Here is an 18,014-nt window from a genome sequence, read left to right on the forward strand (position 1 = left end):
AGAAAAAAGTTCAAACACAAAAGAGTTGTATCAAAAGGACATTGCAATTCTCAGCAACACTGGATGCTCAGAGACGTTGAGGCTATGGTTTCATAGTCATAAATGGAAAAGATTTTTAACATGGCGTTTTATACCTAGGCCCACTGTTGGCCAAGTGAGGAGTGTAGAATGGTAATTCTCAAATGTCAGTGTGCATTATCCTCACCTGGAGTGAAGTCATTGCTGGACTGTAACCCCAGAGTTTCTGATTCAGTAGGTCTGGGGTGAGGCATGAGAATTTGCATTTCTAACAAGTTCTCTGGTGGTGCTAATGCTGCTAGGAACCACACTTTGAGTACCACAGTAAAATGACATTTTCAGAAATGTAAGGTCTCAAAATTTTTACTTCCCATTCACTTTCTCAGGTACTACAGAATATGCCCTGTGAAAACAAAGGAGTAAATCAAAAAAAGGGAAAGCATGAGGTCTAGAAAGTAAGATATAACACAAGAGAGGAAAAAAACAACTCACAGGGTGAGGCCAAAGACTAGTTCCAGGATATAACTGGACAGTATGTCCAGAGAGCAACTAGTCCAGACTGGAGCAGAGGTCAGGGTCCAGGGAAGATGTTGCCAAGAGAAAAAAAGAAACAGACAGACAAACGGATTATTCCAAGTTTGACCATGTAGAAGATTGTTGAGAGGTACTCTAGTGCTGTAGAAGTGTATAAAAAGACCAAGACAAGACAAATGTTGAAGTGATGAGAGTGGATAGTCTTGCCTTGTTTTTTGACCTTGCAAGGAGGAAAACTGTTTCTGTGTGTGTGTGTGTGTGTGTGTGTATGGTATAAGTTTTTCATAGATGCTCTTTATCAGTTAAGGAATTTCCTTCTATTCCTAGTTTGCTAAGAATCGTGTCATTAAGGTGTATTTATTTAACCTTGTATTAACCATCAAACATTGTTAATTCTACAGAAGCAGAGATTGATATTCGTTTGAGAGAAGAATTTTCTAAAATGTGTTTTGAAACACTGCTCCAGTTTTCCTTCAGCAATAAAGTCACAACACCTCAAGAAGGCTACATCTCACGGATGGCACTCTCAGTGCTTCTAAAGAGGTCTCAAGATGTACTACATCGTTATATAGAGGATGAAAGATTAAGTGGTAAATGCCCTCTTCCAAGGTATATGTATATATGTATTTTTTTAATTAAAGAAGGAAATACACTGTCATAGTTATTAATACTTTTAAAAAGCTCTGGAAATCAAGTGTTTTCATAAGTGATCTGAACTTAACCTGAGGCTGTTTATAATTTTATTTATCCCATACAGTGTAAATATTCATAAGTTTTGCTGCAGATATATTACTGTGTTTTATTATGGGGTGCTTTTTCATACTGCTTATGGAGGTTAAGTAATATATGGTATATATACCAAATTACTTATTTTAATTCGAAAAAAATTGAATTCTAAAATATATCTTCTCAAGGATTTCTGGGTAAGGACTTGTGGATCTGTATGAACACATGATCGTGAATCTCTCTAGAGAGAAAATAATAGATAAATCATACTTTATGAACTTCCTAATTTGTTTTACAGTTATTTCTAGGTTTCTCTGTAAGTCATCTAGCCAAATCTTAGATCTTCTTTTCATCTAATTTGCTTAATTAAGCCCTTGTACCTAAACTGATTTGCTTCTCATGTAGTCATGCCATGCCAGTTGAAGGGGATCTAGGTCTTTCTGCTAAGCCAAGGCTAATCAAAGTTGGGGTATATATCAGAATTCATCAAAAAATACAATCATAAATTGCAGTTATGTTGCCAATCTATTTTTTTTTTTGCGGTACGCGGGCCTCTCACTGTTGTGGCCTCTCCCGTTGCGGAGCACAGGCTCCAGATGCGTAGGCTCAGCGGCCATGGCTCTCGGGCCCAGCCGCTGCGCGGCATGTGGGATCTTTCCGGACCGGGGCACGAACCCGTGTCCCCTGCATCGGCAGGTGGACTCTCAACCACCGTGCCACCAGGGAAGCCCCTCCAATCTATTTTTTAATGTGTAAGTTAGAGGTTAAGGCAAAGCAAATGAAGCAAACAGAAAATAATATTGGAAGACAAAGTTATCAAAGAAGCAAACAGAAAATAATATTGGAAGACAAAGTTATCAAAGTCAGGAAAGAGTTAGGAAAATCATTCCAGGTCCCATCTCATAAGGCAGTAAATCAGTAACCCTAAGTCTTTGTTTACATTCTTATTTACTTAGAATAAATCTCCAGAGTTGGGATTGACCTGTCAAAAGATACAGACATTTTAAAAGGTTTTGATATATATTAAAAATTGCCTGTTAGAGACTTCTATCAGTTTATTTTCTCCCAGGAGTATATGACTGTCTTTTCCCTCAATTTTTAGCAGTTTAAAATTATTTGCCACTTTATCACTTATTTTTTCTTTTTAAAAATTTGATGAATGAAGAAATATCCACTTTTTTTAAAATTTTTCTTTTCTTTTTTTAATTACCAATGCTTATTTGCCATTTGTATTTCTACTTCTAGCATCCACTGTATTTTGAATTTCTAGAACATAAATTATACCTCCTAGTGGATTTTATACAAAAACATTCCAAAGACATGTTAATAATTTGGTTATTGTCATGACTGAAAATTGATTTATTAAAATTGACCTCTGAAGCATACTTGGAAAAGCAGTAATGGAGTTGCCTTGATTGGAATATTTTTATTGGAGTATAAGATACTATTCGATTTCAGAAAGCAGCTTTCCTTCATTTTTTGTGTTTTAAGTGTTTATTGCTTTAAATTGAGTCTTATTTATAGTTGTTATATTGTATCATCCTGTGTTTGATGCAGTATTACTGCATTATTTTCTAAAAAGCTACACTGCAACACAATAAAATATTTGTATACTTACAAAGGGAGGCTTGAAATAGTACCCTGTCATAGTATTAGGAAAATCTTATCTGTTGAGTGATAACACAGATTCATACCAGGAGTAGGGTGTGGGGGAGGACTATAGAGCAGAAGAAATATATTTCTGCAAGGAGAAAGAAAGAAATCAAACTACTCTTGTTGGTCCTTTACTTCAAGTTTATTCTTCATTGCTAATGTCTCCAAACAGTGTCACCTTGGGGTTGATTTTGAGCATATTTCTTATTTGTTGTTTTAGAAAGTTAAATAAGTACTATTGTGATTTTAAAGATACTTTTCACAGCATGATAAAATATGTGAAGGGGGTAATAGTGATCTTTATTTCCCTTTAAGCTTTGGCAAATCTCTTTTAGTACTAATAAGTTAAAAAAAAAAAAGAACTGCTGTAGAAGTTTTAAAAGCACATCTTGTACAGTGTTTTAATTTGAAGTAGTTCTATGAAATACCTTACTAATAAATTTAGATTTGCATGAGTAGATTGCCTCCCCCATTTTAATGTTGATAACTTAGAATAACTATAAATCTTAATTGCACACTGAAGTACATGTTAATGAAATGATTTTCTTTTATAAGAATTTAAAACTAATATTAACTTTGCATTGTTTCGTGTTTAATGTTTTCCAGAGTATGTCTATTTGTATAACTTAGTACAAAACACACATGGCATATCTTGAAATCTTGATGGAAATAATTTCCCATCTTTTTTTTAGGCAACAAGTAACAGAAATCATATTTGTCTTAAAAGCAGTCAGTACTCTCATTGATTCACTTAAGAAAACTCAGCCTGAGAATGGTAAGTGCTTGGAAACTCAGTTATTCTAAATTTATAACATTTATGTTCTATTTGTGTTGTATTTTTATACTACTATTAAGTTAACTGAGTTTTAGGAACATAACAGCTATAAGACATTTTTCTCCAGGCCTTATGACAACAAAGCAGCAAGTCCATTAGGATGTCAATTAAGTAAAATTACTTTGTAATGTTTTCTTTATTTTAAGCAAATTTTGCTGACTTTTTTCCCCCCAGCTTTGAGATGTAGTTGACATACAACCGTGTATAAGTTGAAGGTATACAGCTTGTTGATTTGATACCTTTTTATATTGCAATATGTTTACCATGGAAGTGTTAGCTAACACCTCCATCATGTCACACAATTACCATTCCTTGTCTGTGCTGAGAACATTTAAAGATCTACTCTCTTAGCAACTTGCAAGTATATAACACAGTATTATTAACTGTAATCACCATGCTGTATACTAAATCCCTGGAATTTATTCATCTTATACCTGGAAGTTTGTACCCTTTGACCAACATCTACCCATTTCCCTGACCCTCCCAGAATTGGCAACCACCATTCTACCCTCTGTTTCTAGGAGTTCAGCTTTTTTAGATTCCACATATAAGCGATATCATAATATAGTATTTGTCTTTCTCTATGTGACATTTCACTTAACATAATGCCCTCAGGCCTATCCCATTGTCTCAAAAGGCAGGATTTTCCTCTTTCTCACGGATGAATAATATTTTGTTGTGTGTGTGTGTATATGTGTGTTTACAAATACATATAAATATACATATACACATGTAGCACATCATTATCCATTCATCCATTGATGGACACTTAGGTTGTTTCTATGTCTTGGCTATTGTGAGTAATGCTACAATGAACATTGGGAGTGCGGTTATCTCTTTGAGATCCTGTTTCCTTTTTCTTTGGACATATGCCTAGAAGTGGAGTTGCTGGATCATATGGTAGTTATATTTTTAATTTTTTGAGGAAATGCTATACAGTTTTTCATGGTGGTTGTACTAAATTACATTCCCATGCACAGGGCACAAGGCTTCCCTTTTCTCCACATCCTTGCTAACACTTAATATTTCTTCTTTTTTTGATGACACCATTCAAACAGGTTTGAAGTGATACCTCCTTGTGGTTTATTATTATTTTATTTATCAAGTACGATTGGTTTATAACATTATATGTTTCACGTGTACAACATTATATTTTTACTTGTGTATATACTACACTACTGTGCTCACCACCAAAAGTTTAGTTTTTATCCATCACCATACAGGTGTCCCCCTTTATCCATTTCACCCTCCCCCATCTCCCTTCCCTTCTGGTAACCACTACTCTGTTCTCTGTATCTATGTGTTTGTTTTTATTTGGTTTGGTTTGTTTATTATTTTTTTAAAAAAATATTCCACATATGGGTGAAATCATACAGTATTGTCTTTCTCCATCTGACTTATTTTGCTTAGCATAATACCCTCAAGTTCCATCATGCTGTTGCAAATGGCAAGATTTCCTTCTTTTTTATGGCTGAGTAGTAGTATCCCATTGTATATATATGTATATATGTGTGTGTGTGTGTGTGTGTATAGAGCATTGTCTTTAGCCATTAATCCGTTGATGTTTCCATTTCTTGGCTATTGTAAATAATGCTATGATGACCATGGGATGCATGTATCTTTTCAGATTAGTATTTTCGTATTCTTCAGATAAATGCCCAGAAGTGTAATTGCTGGATCATATGGTAGTTCTAGTCTTAATTTTTTGAGGAACCTCCATACTGTTTTCCATAGTGGCTACACAAATTTACATTTTCACTGACATTGTATAAGGATTCCCTTCCCCCCCCACATCCTAACATTTGTTATTTTCTTGCCTTTTCAATAGTAGTCATTCTAATGGGCATGAGGTTATATTTCATTGTGGTTTTGATTTGCATCTCCCTAATGATTAGTCATGTTGAGAATCTTTTCATGTGCCTATGGCCATCTGTATGTCTTTTTTTTTTTAAATAAATTTATTTTATTTATTTATTTTTTGGCTGCATTGGGTCTTCGTTGCTGCACGCAGGCTTTCTCTAGTTGTGTTGAGCGGGGGCTGCTCTTCGTTGAGGTGCACAGGCTTCCACTGTGATGGCTTCTCTTGTTGCGGAGCACAGGCTCTCGGTATGCGGGCTTCAGTAGTTGCAGCACGCAGGCTCAGTAGTTGTGGCGCATGTGCTTAGTTGCTGCGGCCTGTGGGATCTTCCCAGACCAGGGCTCGAACCCGTGTCCCCTGCATTGGCAGGTGAATTCTTAACCACTGTGCCACCAGGGAAGCCCCATCTATATGTCTTTTTTGGAAAAATGTCTATTCAGATCCTCTGCCCATTTTTTAATAGAGTTGTTTGTTTTTTTGTTGTTGAGTTGTATAAGTTCTTTATGTATTTTGGATATTAACCCCTTATCAGATATAATGATTTGCAAATATCTTCTTCCATTTGGTAGGTAATCTTTTCATTTTGTTGATAGTTTCCTTTACTGTGCAGAAGCTTTTTAGTTTGATACACTCTCATTTATTTATTTTTGCTTTTCTTACCCTTGCCTGGGGAGATATATCCAGAAAGATATTTCTAAGACCAGTGTGAATGAGTGTACTGCCTATGTTTTTGTCTAGGATTTTTATGGTTTCAGGTCTTACATTCAAGTCTTTAATCCATTTTGAGTTGATTTTTGTGTCTGGTGTAAGATAAGTAATATAGTGGTCTAGTTTTATTCTTTTGCGTCTGGCTGTCCAGTTCTCCCAATGCCTCTTACTGAAGACACTGTCCTTTCTCCACTGTATGTTCTTTGTTCTTTTGATGTAAATTAATTTTCCATATATGTGTGGGTTTATTTCTAGGCTCTCAACTGAATTCCATTGATCTGTGTGTCTGTTTTGCTGGCAATACCAGGATGTTTTGATTGCTACAGTTTTGTAGTATAATTTGAAAACAGGGAGTGTGATACCTACAGCTTTGTTCTTTTTTTCTCAGGATTGCTTTTCTCTTCAGGGTCTTTTGTGGTTCCATATAAATTTTAGGATTTTTTTGCTCTATTTCTGTGAAAAATATCATTGGGATTTTGATAGGGATTACATTGACTCTGTAGGTTGCTTTAGGTAATATGGACATTTTAACAATGTTAATTCTTCCAGTCCATGAGTATGGAATATCTTTCTATTCCTTTGCATATTCTTCAGTTTCTTTCACCAGTGTCTTATAGTTTTCAGTGTACAGGTTCTTTCACCTCCTTGGTTAAATTTGTTCCTAGGTATTTTATTCTTTTTGCTGCAATTGTAAATGAGACTGTTTTCCTGATTTCTCTTTCTGATAGTTTGTTGCTAGTGTACAGAATGCAACAGATTTTGTATGTTGATTTCATACCCTGAAACTTTAATATATTCATTTATTATTCCTGACAGTTTTTTGGTGGAGTCTTTAGGATTTCTATATATAAAATCATGTCATCCAGAAATAGTGATAGTTTTATGTCTTCCTTTCCAATTTTGATGGCTTTTATTTCTTTCTCTTGCCTAATTGCTTTGGTTAGGACTTCCAATACCATGTTGAATAAGAGTGGTGAGAGTGGGTATTCTTGTCCTTTTCCTGATCTTAGAGAGATGGCTTTCAATTTTTCACCACTGTGTATGATGTTAGCTGTGGGTTTGTCATACAGCTTTTATTATTGTTGAGGTACAGTCCTCTATATCCATTTTATTGAGAGTTTTTATTAGAAAAATAGGCGTTGAATCTTGTCAAATGCTTTTCCTATATCTGTTGAGATGATCATAAGGTTTTTGTCCATTTTGTTAATGTGGTGTATCATGTTGATTAATTTGCAGTTGAAATTAATTTGTATCTCTGGAATAAATCCCGCTTAATGATTGTGTATGATCCTTTCAACTTATTGTTGAGTTCAGTTTGCTAATATTTTGTTGACAGTGTTTGCATTTATGTTCAACAGACATATTGGCTTGCAGTTTTCTTTTTTCTTTTTTGTCCTTATTTGATTTTGGTATCAGCGTAATGGCGGCCTTGTAAAATGAGTTAGGAAGCATTCCCTCCCCTTCTATTTTTTGGAAGAATTTAGGAAGCATTAGTATTAAATTTTCTTTGAATGTTTAGTAGAATTCACCTGTGAAGCCATCTGGTCCTGGATTTTTGTTTTTTTATGAGGTTTTTTATTACTGTTTCAGTCCCCTTGCTAGTGATCAGTCTATTCGGATTTCCTGTTTCTTCATGATTCAGTCTTGGAAGATTGTATGATTCTGAGAATTTATCCATTTCATCTACGTTGTCCATTTTGTTGGCATATAGCTGTTCATAGTATTCTCATAATGTTTTCTATTTTTGTGGTATCTGTTGTTATTTCTCTTTTTTTTTTTTTTTTTTTAATTTTTGTGGCCATGCTGCATGGTATGCGGGATCTTAGTTCCCCAACCAGGGATCAGGCTCATGCCCCCTGCAGTGGAAGCACAGAGCCTTAACCACTGGACCACCAGGGAAGTCCATCTCCTCTTTTGTTTTTGATTTTATTCATCTAAGCCTTCTCTTTTTTCCTCAGTGAGTCTAGCTAAAGGTTTCTCAGTTTTATTGCTCTTTTTTAAGAAGCAGCTCTTAGTTTTATTGATCTTTGCTATTGTCTTTTTAGTCTCTATTTCAGTTATTTCTGCTCTGCTGTTTATTATTTCCTTTCTTCCACTGACTTTGGGCTTCATTTGTCCTTTTCTAGTTCCTTTAGGTGTAAGGTTAGATTTTTTGAGATTTTTGTTGTTTCTTGAGGCAGGCCTGTATTGCTATAAACTTCCCCATAAATACCACTTTTGCTGCATCCCATAGATTTTGGAATGTTGTATTTTTGTTTCCATTTGTCTTCAGGTGTTTTTAGAATTTATCCTTTGCTTTCTTCATTGACCCAGTAGTTGTTCAGTAGCATGTTTCTTTAGTTTCCACATATTTGTGATTTTTCCAGCTTTCTTTTTGTAGTTGATTTCTAGTGTCATACCATTTGTGATCAGAAAAGATGTTTGATATGGTTTCAGTCTTCTTAAATTTATTGAGACTTGTACCCCAACATATGGTCTGTCCTTAATAATGTTCCATGTGCACTTGAGAAGAATGTGTATTCTGGTGCATTTGGATGGCATGTTCTGTATAAATCTATCAAGCCCATCTGGTCTAATGTTTCATTGAAGGCCACTATTTATTTGTTGACTTTCGGTCTGAATGATCTATCCATTGCTGTAAGTGAGGTGTTAAAGTCACCTACTATTACTGTGTTGCTGTCAGTTTCTCCCTTTAGATGTATTAATAATTGCTTTATATATTTTGGTGCTTTTATGTTAGGTACATACATATTAACTGTTAGGTACATATATATTAACTGTTATGTCTTCTTGATGAATTTTCCCCTTTATCATTATATAGTATTCATCTTTGTCTCTTGTTACCTTTTTTGGCTTGAAGTGTATTTTGTCTGATATGAGTATGGGTACATCCACTTTCTTTTGGCTGTCATGTGCTTGAAGTATCATCTTCTATCCCTTCATTTTGAGCCTGTGTTTGTCTTCAGAGCTGACATGAGTCTCCTGGAGACAGCATGTACTTGGGCCTTATTTTTTAATCCATCCAACCAGTCTATGTCTTTTGATTGGTGAATTCAATCCATTTACATTTAGGGTGATTATTGATGGATGAGGACTGAGTACTGCCACTTTATCTTTTGTTTTCTGGTTGGTCTATATCTCCATTGTTTCTCTTTCCTTGTGTTTCTGCCAGTTTCATTTGTTGGGTTTTTTATGATGTTTTTATCAGTTTTCTCCTTTTTTATGTTTTGAATCTCTGCTCTAGATTTATATTTTGTGTTTACCTTGATGTTTATGACATGTCTCATAGATGAAATATTTCTTTTTCTGCTGATAGCATGTTATTTGCCTATATAGGTTCTGTCCTTTTCCTATTCCCCTTTTGTGTTTTTTGTTGTCTCATTATCCTTTTTTATGTTGTGATTTTGTTACTAAATTAAAATAGTTATAGTTATTTTTTACTGCTTTTTCCCCTTTAACCTTCATGCTATAATTAAGTATTTAAAAGATTTTGTCTGTATTATCACCTTATTCAATGTTTTGTGTACTTTTACCTCTGTTTCAAGTAGAAGAGCTCCTTTCAACATTTCTTTTAAGGCAGGTCTTTGTTGATGAACTCCCTCAGCTTGTTTGTCTGGGAAAGGCTTTATTTCTCCTTCATATCTGAAGGATAACTTTGCTGGATAGAGTATGCTTGGCTGATAGTTTTTAATCTTTCAACATTTTGAGTATGTCATTCCATTCTTTCCTGGCCTATAGATTTTCTTATGAGAAATCTGCTGATAGCCTAATGAGTTACCTAATGGTAGGTTACCATTCTTTTTTCCCTGGATGCTTTTAAAATTCTTTCTTTGTCATTGATTTTTCACAGTTTTAATATGTCTTGGAGAAGGTCTTTTTGCATTGAGGTAATTAGCTGTTCTCTTAGATGCATGGACTTGTATATCCAGTTCCTTCCCCAGGTTTAGGAAGGTTTCAGCTATTATTTCTTTAAATAAACCCTCTGTCCCCTTCTCCTGGGATACTCATTATTCTGATGTTGCTTTTCCTAATAGAGTTGGATAGTTCTTATAGAATTCCTTCATTTTTTAAAAATCTTAGCTCTCTTTCCTCTTCTACTTGTATTGATTTCTTGATTTCCATCTTTGAGCTAGCTAATTCTCTCTTCCATATGGTCTGCTCTATTTCCCATATGTTCTTATGCATTCTTCATCTCATTTATTGAGTTCTTTGGCTCCAGAATTTGTTTGGTTCCTTTTCAGTTTCAGTTTCTTTGGTAATGTATTCCTCTGCTCATTAATATTATTCCTAAGCTCATCAAACTACCTTTCTGAGTTTTCTTGTAGCTGGTTGAATTTCTTTAGGACAGCTATTTTGAATTCTGTCAGTTAGATTGCAGTATTGTTTAATTTTAAGTTTGGTTTCTGGAGAACTTTCGTTTTCTTTTGTGATACCATATTACTCTGGTTTTTCATGGTGCTTGAAGAGTTGTTCCTCTCATATATTTGAAGTAACTCACACCTCTTTTCTTTAGTAAGGCTTCTTTTTTACTTGACTCTAACAATTTAACAGGTTAGTAATTAGAGGCCTTTCTTTTGTTTTTCAGTAGGTGGCACTATAGTACAAGTTTTTGGTTTCTCTTACCTGAGTTGCCTATGGTTATATTTGAGAAATGGCACTTTCCATCCACCACTGCCTCTGCTAGAGGTGTCGTCTGGTGCCCTTGTTGTCACTGCTTATGCTTCCAGGGTTGCTGGTACCTTGCTGCTGCCAGTGTCGCTGTTGTTACTGGTGTCGCTGCCTATGGCACTGAGATAGCAGGTGTGTCCACCATGTCTGGGATCTCCTGGATCCATGCTTCTGGGTCCAGTGCAGTGGGGACAGAGGGTGGTTGGGGTGAGGAGCTGAGGTCTTGGGTGCTTTTGCCACATCCAGGGTTATCAGTTTCATGGACGCTGCTGCTATGGGCCAAAGGGCCAGAGTCATATGTGCCTGCATGACTGGAGGGATAACGTTGCAGGCCCTGTTGTTGCCTAGTTCCCTGTAGCCTTAGCCACTGCTGTGGCTGAGAAGCTGGAGTCATGTGCATCACCTGCCCTGCTGCTACCAGGTTTTCTGAGGCTGCAGGCTTAGCTGCTGTGGCTGGGGATCTAGGACTGCAGGCACCACCTCCACTGTTTGCCTGGTCCTGCCTCCTCTGTGTGTTTCAGCCCATCCACTCTTTTTTTTGGCCACACTGCTTGTGGGATCTTAGTTCCCTGACTAGGGATTGAACCCAGGCCCTTGGCATTGAGAGTGCGGAGTCCTAACCACTGCACCACCAGGGAATTCCTAGTCCATCCACTCTTACGTATAGTTGTACAGATGTGTGGAATTCTCTGGAATCCTGGTGTATTGGGCAGAGATACTTTTATTGAGTTATGGATGTTTTACTAGTTATAGATTGAAGGGAAGAGACAAAGGGAGCTTCTCACACTGCTATAATCCTGACCTCACAGTCTGGCTGGATTTTTTTTAACTAAATTGGTCTGAATATAGATAATTTATATTTTATATATATATATATTTTTTTTTTTTAGATGTTGGGGGTAGGAGTTTATTAATTATTTAGTTTTGCTGTGTTGGGTCTTCGTTTCTGTGTGAGGGCTTTCTCTAGTTGTGGCAAGCGGGGGCCACTCTTCATTGCGGTGCACGGGCCTCTCACTATCACAGCCTCTCTTGTTGTGGAGCACAGGCTCCAGACGCGCAGGCTCAGTAGTTGTGGCTCACGGGCCTAGTTGCTCCGCGGCATGTGGGATCCTCCCAGGCCAGGGCTCGAACCCATGTCCCCTGCATTAGCAGGCAGATTCTCAACCATTGCACCACCAGGGAAGCCCCGATATTTTATATATTTTTAATGTAGAACATGACTGACTTTTTGGGGTTGTAGGAGGCTTCTGCATTTGTAGTGATTTATCATATAGGTATAAGAAACTTTGAATTATTTTTATAGCCTTTTCTCATTTGTTTCCTCTTTCTGTCACTCATTTCTATCCAATCCATTCTTACATTAATGCCAGAAATGATTTTTCCAAAAGTGTAGCTTTGGTCATTCATTTTTCCATCCTTGTAAAACAAAACAAAATAATCTTTTTCATTAACCATAACCTACCAAATACAAATACTGTCTGACTCCATTCTGTTCATGCTTTATTTCCCACTAGACTTCATATATCCTACTCTCTCACCAAACTAAAATTCTTAGTCTATCCGAGTATTCCTAGTCCTTTGCTCATTCCATTCTCCTGCCCATATCCACCCTGTTCAGATATCACACCACTTTTAAGCCTTGTTTTTATTCCTTAAAGGTGAGCAATTTCTTTTTTTGGTGAACTTGTAGCTCTTTTATGTGTGCCTTTGTCTTAAAGCACTCTGTTTGTATTATAGTTATACATGTACATGACTCATGCCTCTTAAAGTGTAAACTTCTTGACAGGCTATTTGAACCGTGTTTTATCCTATTTTGAATCCTTTACAAGACTGCTGCTCAAAGTGTGTGTGTATGTGTGGTTTTTTTTTGGACCAGCTACTGGTCCAGGACAAGATAAAGAGCTGGCATCAGAGTATAAGTCAATTGTGTCACTGAGAACACTGGTTCAGCTGACTTTTTATATAAGACTTTGTTATAGAAGGAAGTGTGTTTACTTACATTCAGGCACAAGCACCTTAGCAGATTGGCGCTTTAAGCAGCATTTGCGGAGCACAGGCTCCGGACGCGCAGGCTCAGCGGCCATGGCTCACGGGCCCAGCTGCTCCGCGGCATGTGGGATCTTCCCGGACCGGGGCACGAACCCGCGTCCCCTGCATTGGCAGGCAGACTCTCAACCACTGCGCCACCAGGGAAGCCCAGCATTACTTTTAATAACCAAGAAAAATTAGGTTCCTAATAAATGCCTAATAAGTGAGTCCCAGCATATTTGTTCCTGTCAGTTGTTACACAATTAAATACATATTTTTCTGTTTTCAAAATTCACTGACTGTTACTTTGGCCTAGAAAGCGTGAGTATTATACTGGATATTAAGAGGCAGTAGACTTGTGTATATTCAACCCAAAAGAAGGGGTAGAATTTCTAAGAAAAATTCTGGAACAGTGTCCTTAATTTATCCCATCAAGTTCAAATTTGAGTTATCTTTTTTTTTTTTTTTTTTTTTTTTTGAGTTATCTTAATAAAATGTTCTGGTTGAATTTTCAGAGAGGGAGACCATGCGTTGATTTCCTGGAGACCAGTAAAATCTTTATTAGATCACAGGATAGAATTTGATTCTTAGAAATATGTTATACTTAAGAAATAAACAGGAACTTCTCTATTTTTCATGTTATTGCTATAGATGTATTAAATACAGCATATGTATTTCAGTGCATAGTACTTGCATTCTTTTTTATTTATTTTTTTAATGATCTTTAGATAGCTGTCTAGAATGTAACCAGAATTTGTATAAAGGAAGAAAAGGGAAGGAAAACTTAGTAACCTGCTTTTTACAAAGTCAATGGGCCATGGGTAGGGCAGCCTAGTAATGATAGATGATCTAACTAAATTAATGTTAAAAATTGTTTGAGTTTGAATTATACCTTTGGGCATATTAAGTGAAGATTTAAATTAAATGTAACCATAATGATGATGATGATATAGTAACATATTAAAATGGTATGATAAGCTTCATTATAAACAGAAAAGAAGAAGACAACTTAGAGAAGTCCAGGCCTTCCCAGCAGAAATATGTTGGACATGCTCGTAGTCAGTCCAAAATTAATTCTAGGGGATGGCTACAAGGTTTGGAACCAGTGTTCACCCAACATTTGTTTAGAACATTTGTTATTTGTTTTAGGGTTTTCTAGTGGGAGAGGAGGCATTTGTTGGACTTATTTATCACATTACTTGATCTTTAATTAAAAATTTGAATAGGTAGTAAACATATACATGGTTCAGAAATTCAAAAATATTGAAAAATGTACAGGGAACATGTCTTTCCCCTGTTCTGTATCTGCCCAGCTCTTACATTACCGTAGTCAACCATTTTTATTAGTTTGTGGATCCTTCGATAAGTTTATTATGTAAATACAAAATACGTATGTAGTCGGCCCTTGAACAATGCAGGAGTTAGGGGTGCTGACCTTCCAAGCAGTTAGATGGTTCTTCTGTATCCGGTGTTCTACATCCTTGGATTCAGCCAGCTGGGGATTGTGTAGCACTATAGTATTTACTGTGTATAAGCGGATCCACACAGTTCAGACCTGTGTTGTTCAAAAGTCAACTGTGCTCCAGTACACCCCCAGTTTTCAACACGAATTAATATGCATAATAGCCCCAGGTTTTACCTACTGTTCGGAACACTCTTCATATTTTCCACTTCATTAAATATCATGGAGATTCTTCCATATCAATACATACAGCTTTTTCATTGTTTTTCATAGTTAAATCCAAAGTGCCCATGAAGATCTATGGTTAGTTTTTTAAAACATTTTAATTTAAGAAATTTGAGTAGCTTCCCCTGAATTTAAGGTGTTATCTTAAATAATTTATTTTTGTATTTTCCTATAATAAACCAAGAATAAGTTTGGTCAGTTGACTATCTGGGCCAATCTAGATAGCTTTCAATCTATGCAGTCTTTTTTTTTTCCCCAGATTCTTTTATTGCAGTAAAATACATGTAACAAAACTTACTATGGTAACCATTTTTTCAGTGACATTAAATACATTCACAATGTTGGCAACCGTCACCACCAGCCATGTCCATAACTCTTTTCATTTTATAACTGAAACTCTGTACTTGTTAAACAATAACTCTCCATTCCCCACTTCTCCTAGCCCCTGGTAATCACCATTCTACTTTTTTTTTTTTTTTTTTGCGATACGCGGGCCTCTCACTGTTGTGGCCTCTCCCGTTGTGGAGCACAGGCTCCGGACGCGCAGGCTCAGCGGCCATGGCTCACGGGCCCAGCCGCTCCGCGGCATGTGGGATCTTCCCGGACCGGGGCATGAACCCGTGTCCCCTGCATCGGCAGGCAGACTCTCAACCACTGCGCCACCAGGGAAGCCCACCATTCTACTTTTTCTCTCTATGATCTTGACTACTCTAAGTACCTCATATAAGTTGAAACATACAGTATTTGCCTTTTTGTGACTGGCTTATTTCACTTAGCTAATGTTGTTAAGGTTCATCCATATTTTAGTATGTTGCAGTTTTCCTTCTTTTTTGAGGCCAAATAATATTCCATTGTGTGTGTGTATATCTATATATCCATTCATCCGTTGGTGGACACTTGGGTTACTTCCATGGTGTTAGCTGTTGTGAATAATGCTGCTATGAACATGTGTGTACAGATATCTCTTTGAGATCCTGCTTTTAATTCTTTTGGGTATATACCAGAAGTGGAATTGCTGGGTCATATGGTAAATTCTATTTTTTATTTTTTGGGGAATCACCATACTGTTTCCCACAGTGGCTGTACCATTTTACATTCCCCCCAACAGTGAACAAGGGTTCTGTTTTCTTTACAGCCTCACCTACACTTGTTTTCTGTTTGTTTGTTGTTTTATAGTAGCTATTCTATTAAGCATGAGGTGGTATCTCATTGTTGTTTTGATTTGCACTTTCCTAATGGTTAATGGTGTTGAGCATCTTTTAATGTGCTTTATCGACCATTTGTATATCTTCTTTGGAGAAATGTCTATTCAAGTCCTTTGCCCATTTTTGAATTATTTGTTTTTTCTTTTGTTCTTGAAGCCTCTTTGCACCTCTGTGATCAGCAATTAGAGCACAGACCCCTGATATTTGGAGTATAGAGTCCTGTTTTCCCACCCTGGCCTCCCACAAGCTGCGTGCAAGCTGCTCCAGGAACACCTGCACAACTGCTTACCACATGGCTAGGAATAGAGGATGGGTAGCTGCTACTGTGCTAAGGGCTTAGATTGACGAAACTTAACTGCAATATACTATCCTGGTCTTCCTCTGGAAGTTGCAAGCCTTCAGTAGACTCCAGAGTTCCAAGATAGTTGCATCAAATTCTGCCAGTTCAGTTGTTGTCTAGGTGGGCAGACAGATTCCTGGTACTTACTACTTTGCCATTTCCCAGAATTCTCTCTATGTAATCTTTTGTTAAATGATTAGTGGAAAGCTTTATAGACAACAGCTGGAGCAGACTGTTTAAAACTACTTAGGCCATTGTTTTTTTAATGTTTCTTTTTTGTTGTTGCTATTAAGCAGCAAAATTCTTTTTACAAATGAAATCTGATGTGGATTTCCAACATACAAAACAGCTAAAAGCAGAGCAGCTCTGGCCTGACATTCCCTCCCTCACCAATACCCGTCAGCTCCACACCCCTTTTCTTCTCACCTCCACTCTGAGGAAGCCCTTGTTGAGGTGGAGAAGAGATTAAATGAGCAGGTTAGCATTTCCCAAGATATGTACTAAGGAATGAATATTAATGATGAGGGATGTCAGTAGATATTGAATGGGGAAAAATTCCATAATCAAATTAATTTTGGAAACCTTGGATTGGATAAGAGTTAAACCTGTTCTTTAACTATGAACCTGTGTGAATTATGAATCCCCCAAAAGGAAGATTATATGTACAACATTTGCCAAACTTATTTGACCATCAGTTTTTTTAAAGAAGTAACTTGAAGGACACTAGTTTGAGAACCTCATTTCTTTATTCTATAGTGAAAGTCAAGATATGAGAAATTATTTGACTTGTTCAGGGACACCCAGCACTAACTTATTTCAGAAAGGTTTTTAGACACTTAGTTGACACTCAGTAAATTGGAGTGAAAAACGGAACCAAAGCTCGTTATGCGTAGTATAGTGTTCTTTCTTTTATACTACACTGCCTCAGCAATTTGAGATGCGTTCTGCCAAGTGCCATATACATATACTTTCTAAGAAAACTCTGTCATCAGGTTTTATCGTGTATTGCACTCTCAACAATACACACAGTACTTATAGGAAAATAGAAATGTAATATGTGATCTCAGAGTATAAGGAAATCACAAAGTAATTGTGATACAACACTTTTTTTTTTTTTTTTTTTTTTTTTTTTGCTGTACGCGGGCCTGTCACTGTTGTGGCCTCTCCCGCTGTGGAGCACAGGCTCCGGACGCGCAGGCTCAGCGGCCACGGCTCACGGGCCCAGCCACTCCATGGCATGTGGGATCTTCCCGGACCGGGGCACGAACCCGTGTCCCCTGCATCGGCAGGCGGACTCTCAACCACTGCGCCACCAGGGAAGCCCAATACAACACTTTTGTTCATTCACCAAATAACATATAACTGTACTAGCTGTTCATAATAGTGATGAGGAAGGCAGAAATGTCCCTCCCCACTACAGCTTAAACCTAGTCAGATACATTAAAGATTAGCAAACAGTGTAAGAGAAGAATGGATCTATGTGTGGTCATTTGAAGTTAAAATCAATATTGAGGACATTATTAGGAAAATTATTTAAGATATATGTATATTTTTAGCATATAACTGCATAAAAAGTTGAATTGTTTTCTAATTGTTCTTGAAAAGTACACTTTCTTCTCTGGCTATTATACTGAAAATGACAAAGGTTTGAATTATTCTGAGTTGTTTTTTTAGCTTCCAAGACCTTCACATATTGAAGTATCATTTTAAATGTACTTTGTCAAATTTGGTGGTATTGATGATTCTTCACACTG

At 36.8% G+C, this 18,014-nt stretch overlaps 1 protein-coding gene across 3 annotated transcripts in view; it reads left to right on the top strand.

The window, feature by feature from the left end:
- Positions 1 to 18,014, top strand: part of MON2 (MON2 homolog, regulator of endosome-to-Golgi trafficking) — a 121,119-nt gene that overhangs the window by 102,355 nt on the left and 750 nt on the right. For all 3 annotated transcript variants that reach the window (XM_004276583.3, XM_012535478.3, XM_049693959.1), the window contains 2 exons: positions 954 to 1,161; positions 3,624 to 3,706. In XM_004276583.3, coding sequence (XP_004276631.1) covers positions 954 to 1,161; positions 3,624 to 3,706 — 291 coding nt within the window. The remainder of the gene's footprint in view (positions 1 to 953; positions 1,162 to 3,623; positions 3,707 to 18,014) is intronic.

The sequence above is a fragment of the Orcinus orca genome, chromosome 11 (genome assembly GCF_937001465.1).
Source record: "Orcinus orca chromosome 11, mOrcOrc1.1, whole genome shotgun sequence".
NCBI classification, from domain to species: domain Eukaryota; kingdom Metazoa; phylum Chordata; class Mammalia; order Artiodactyla; family Delphinidae; genus Orcinus; species Orcinus orca.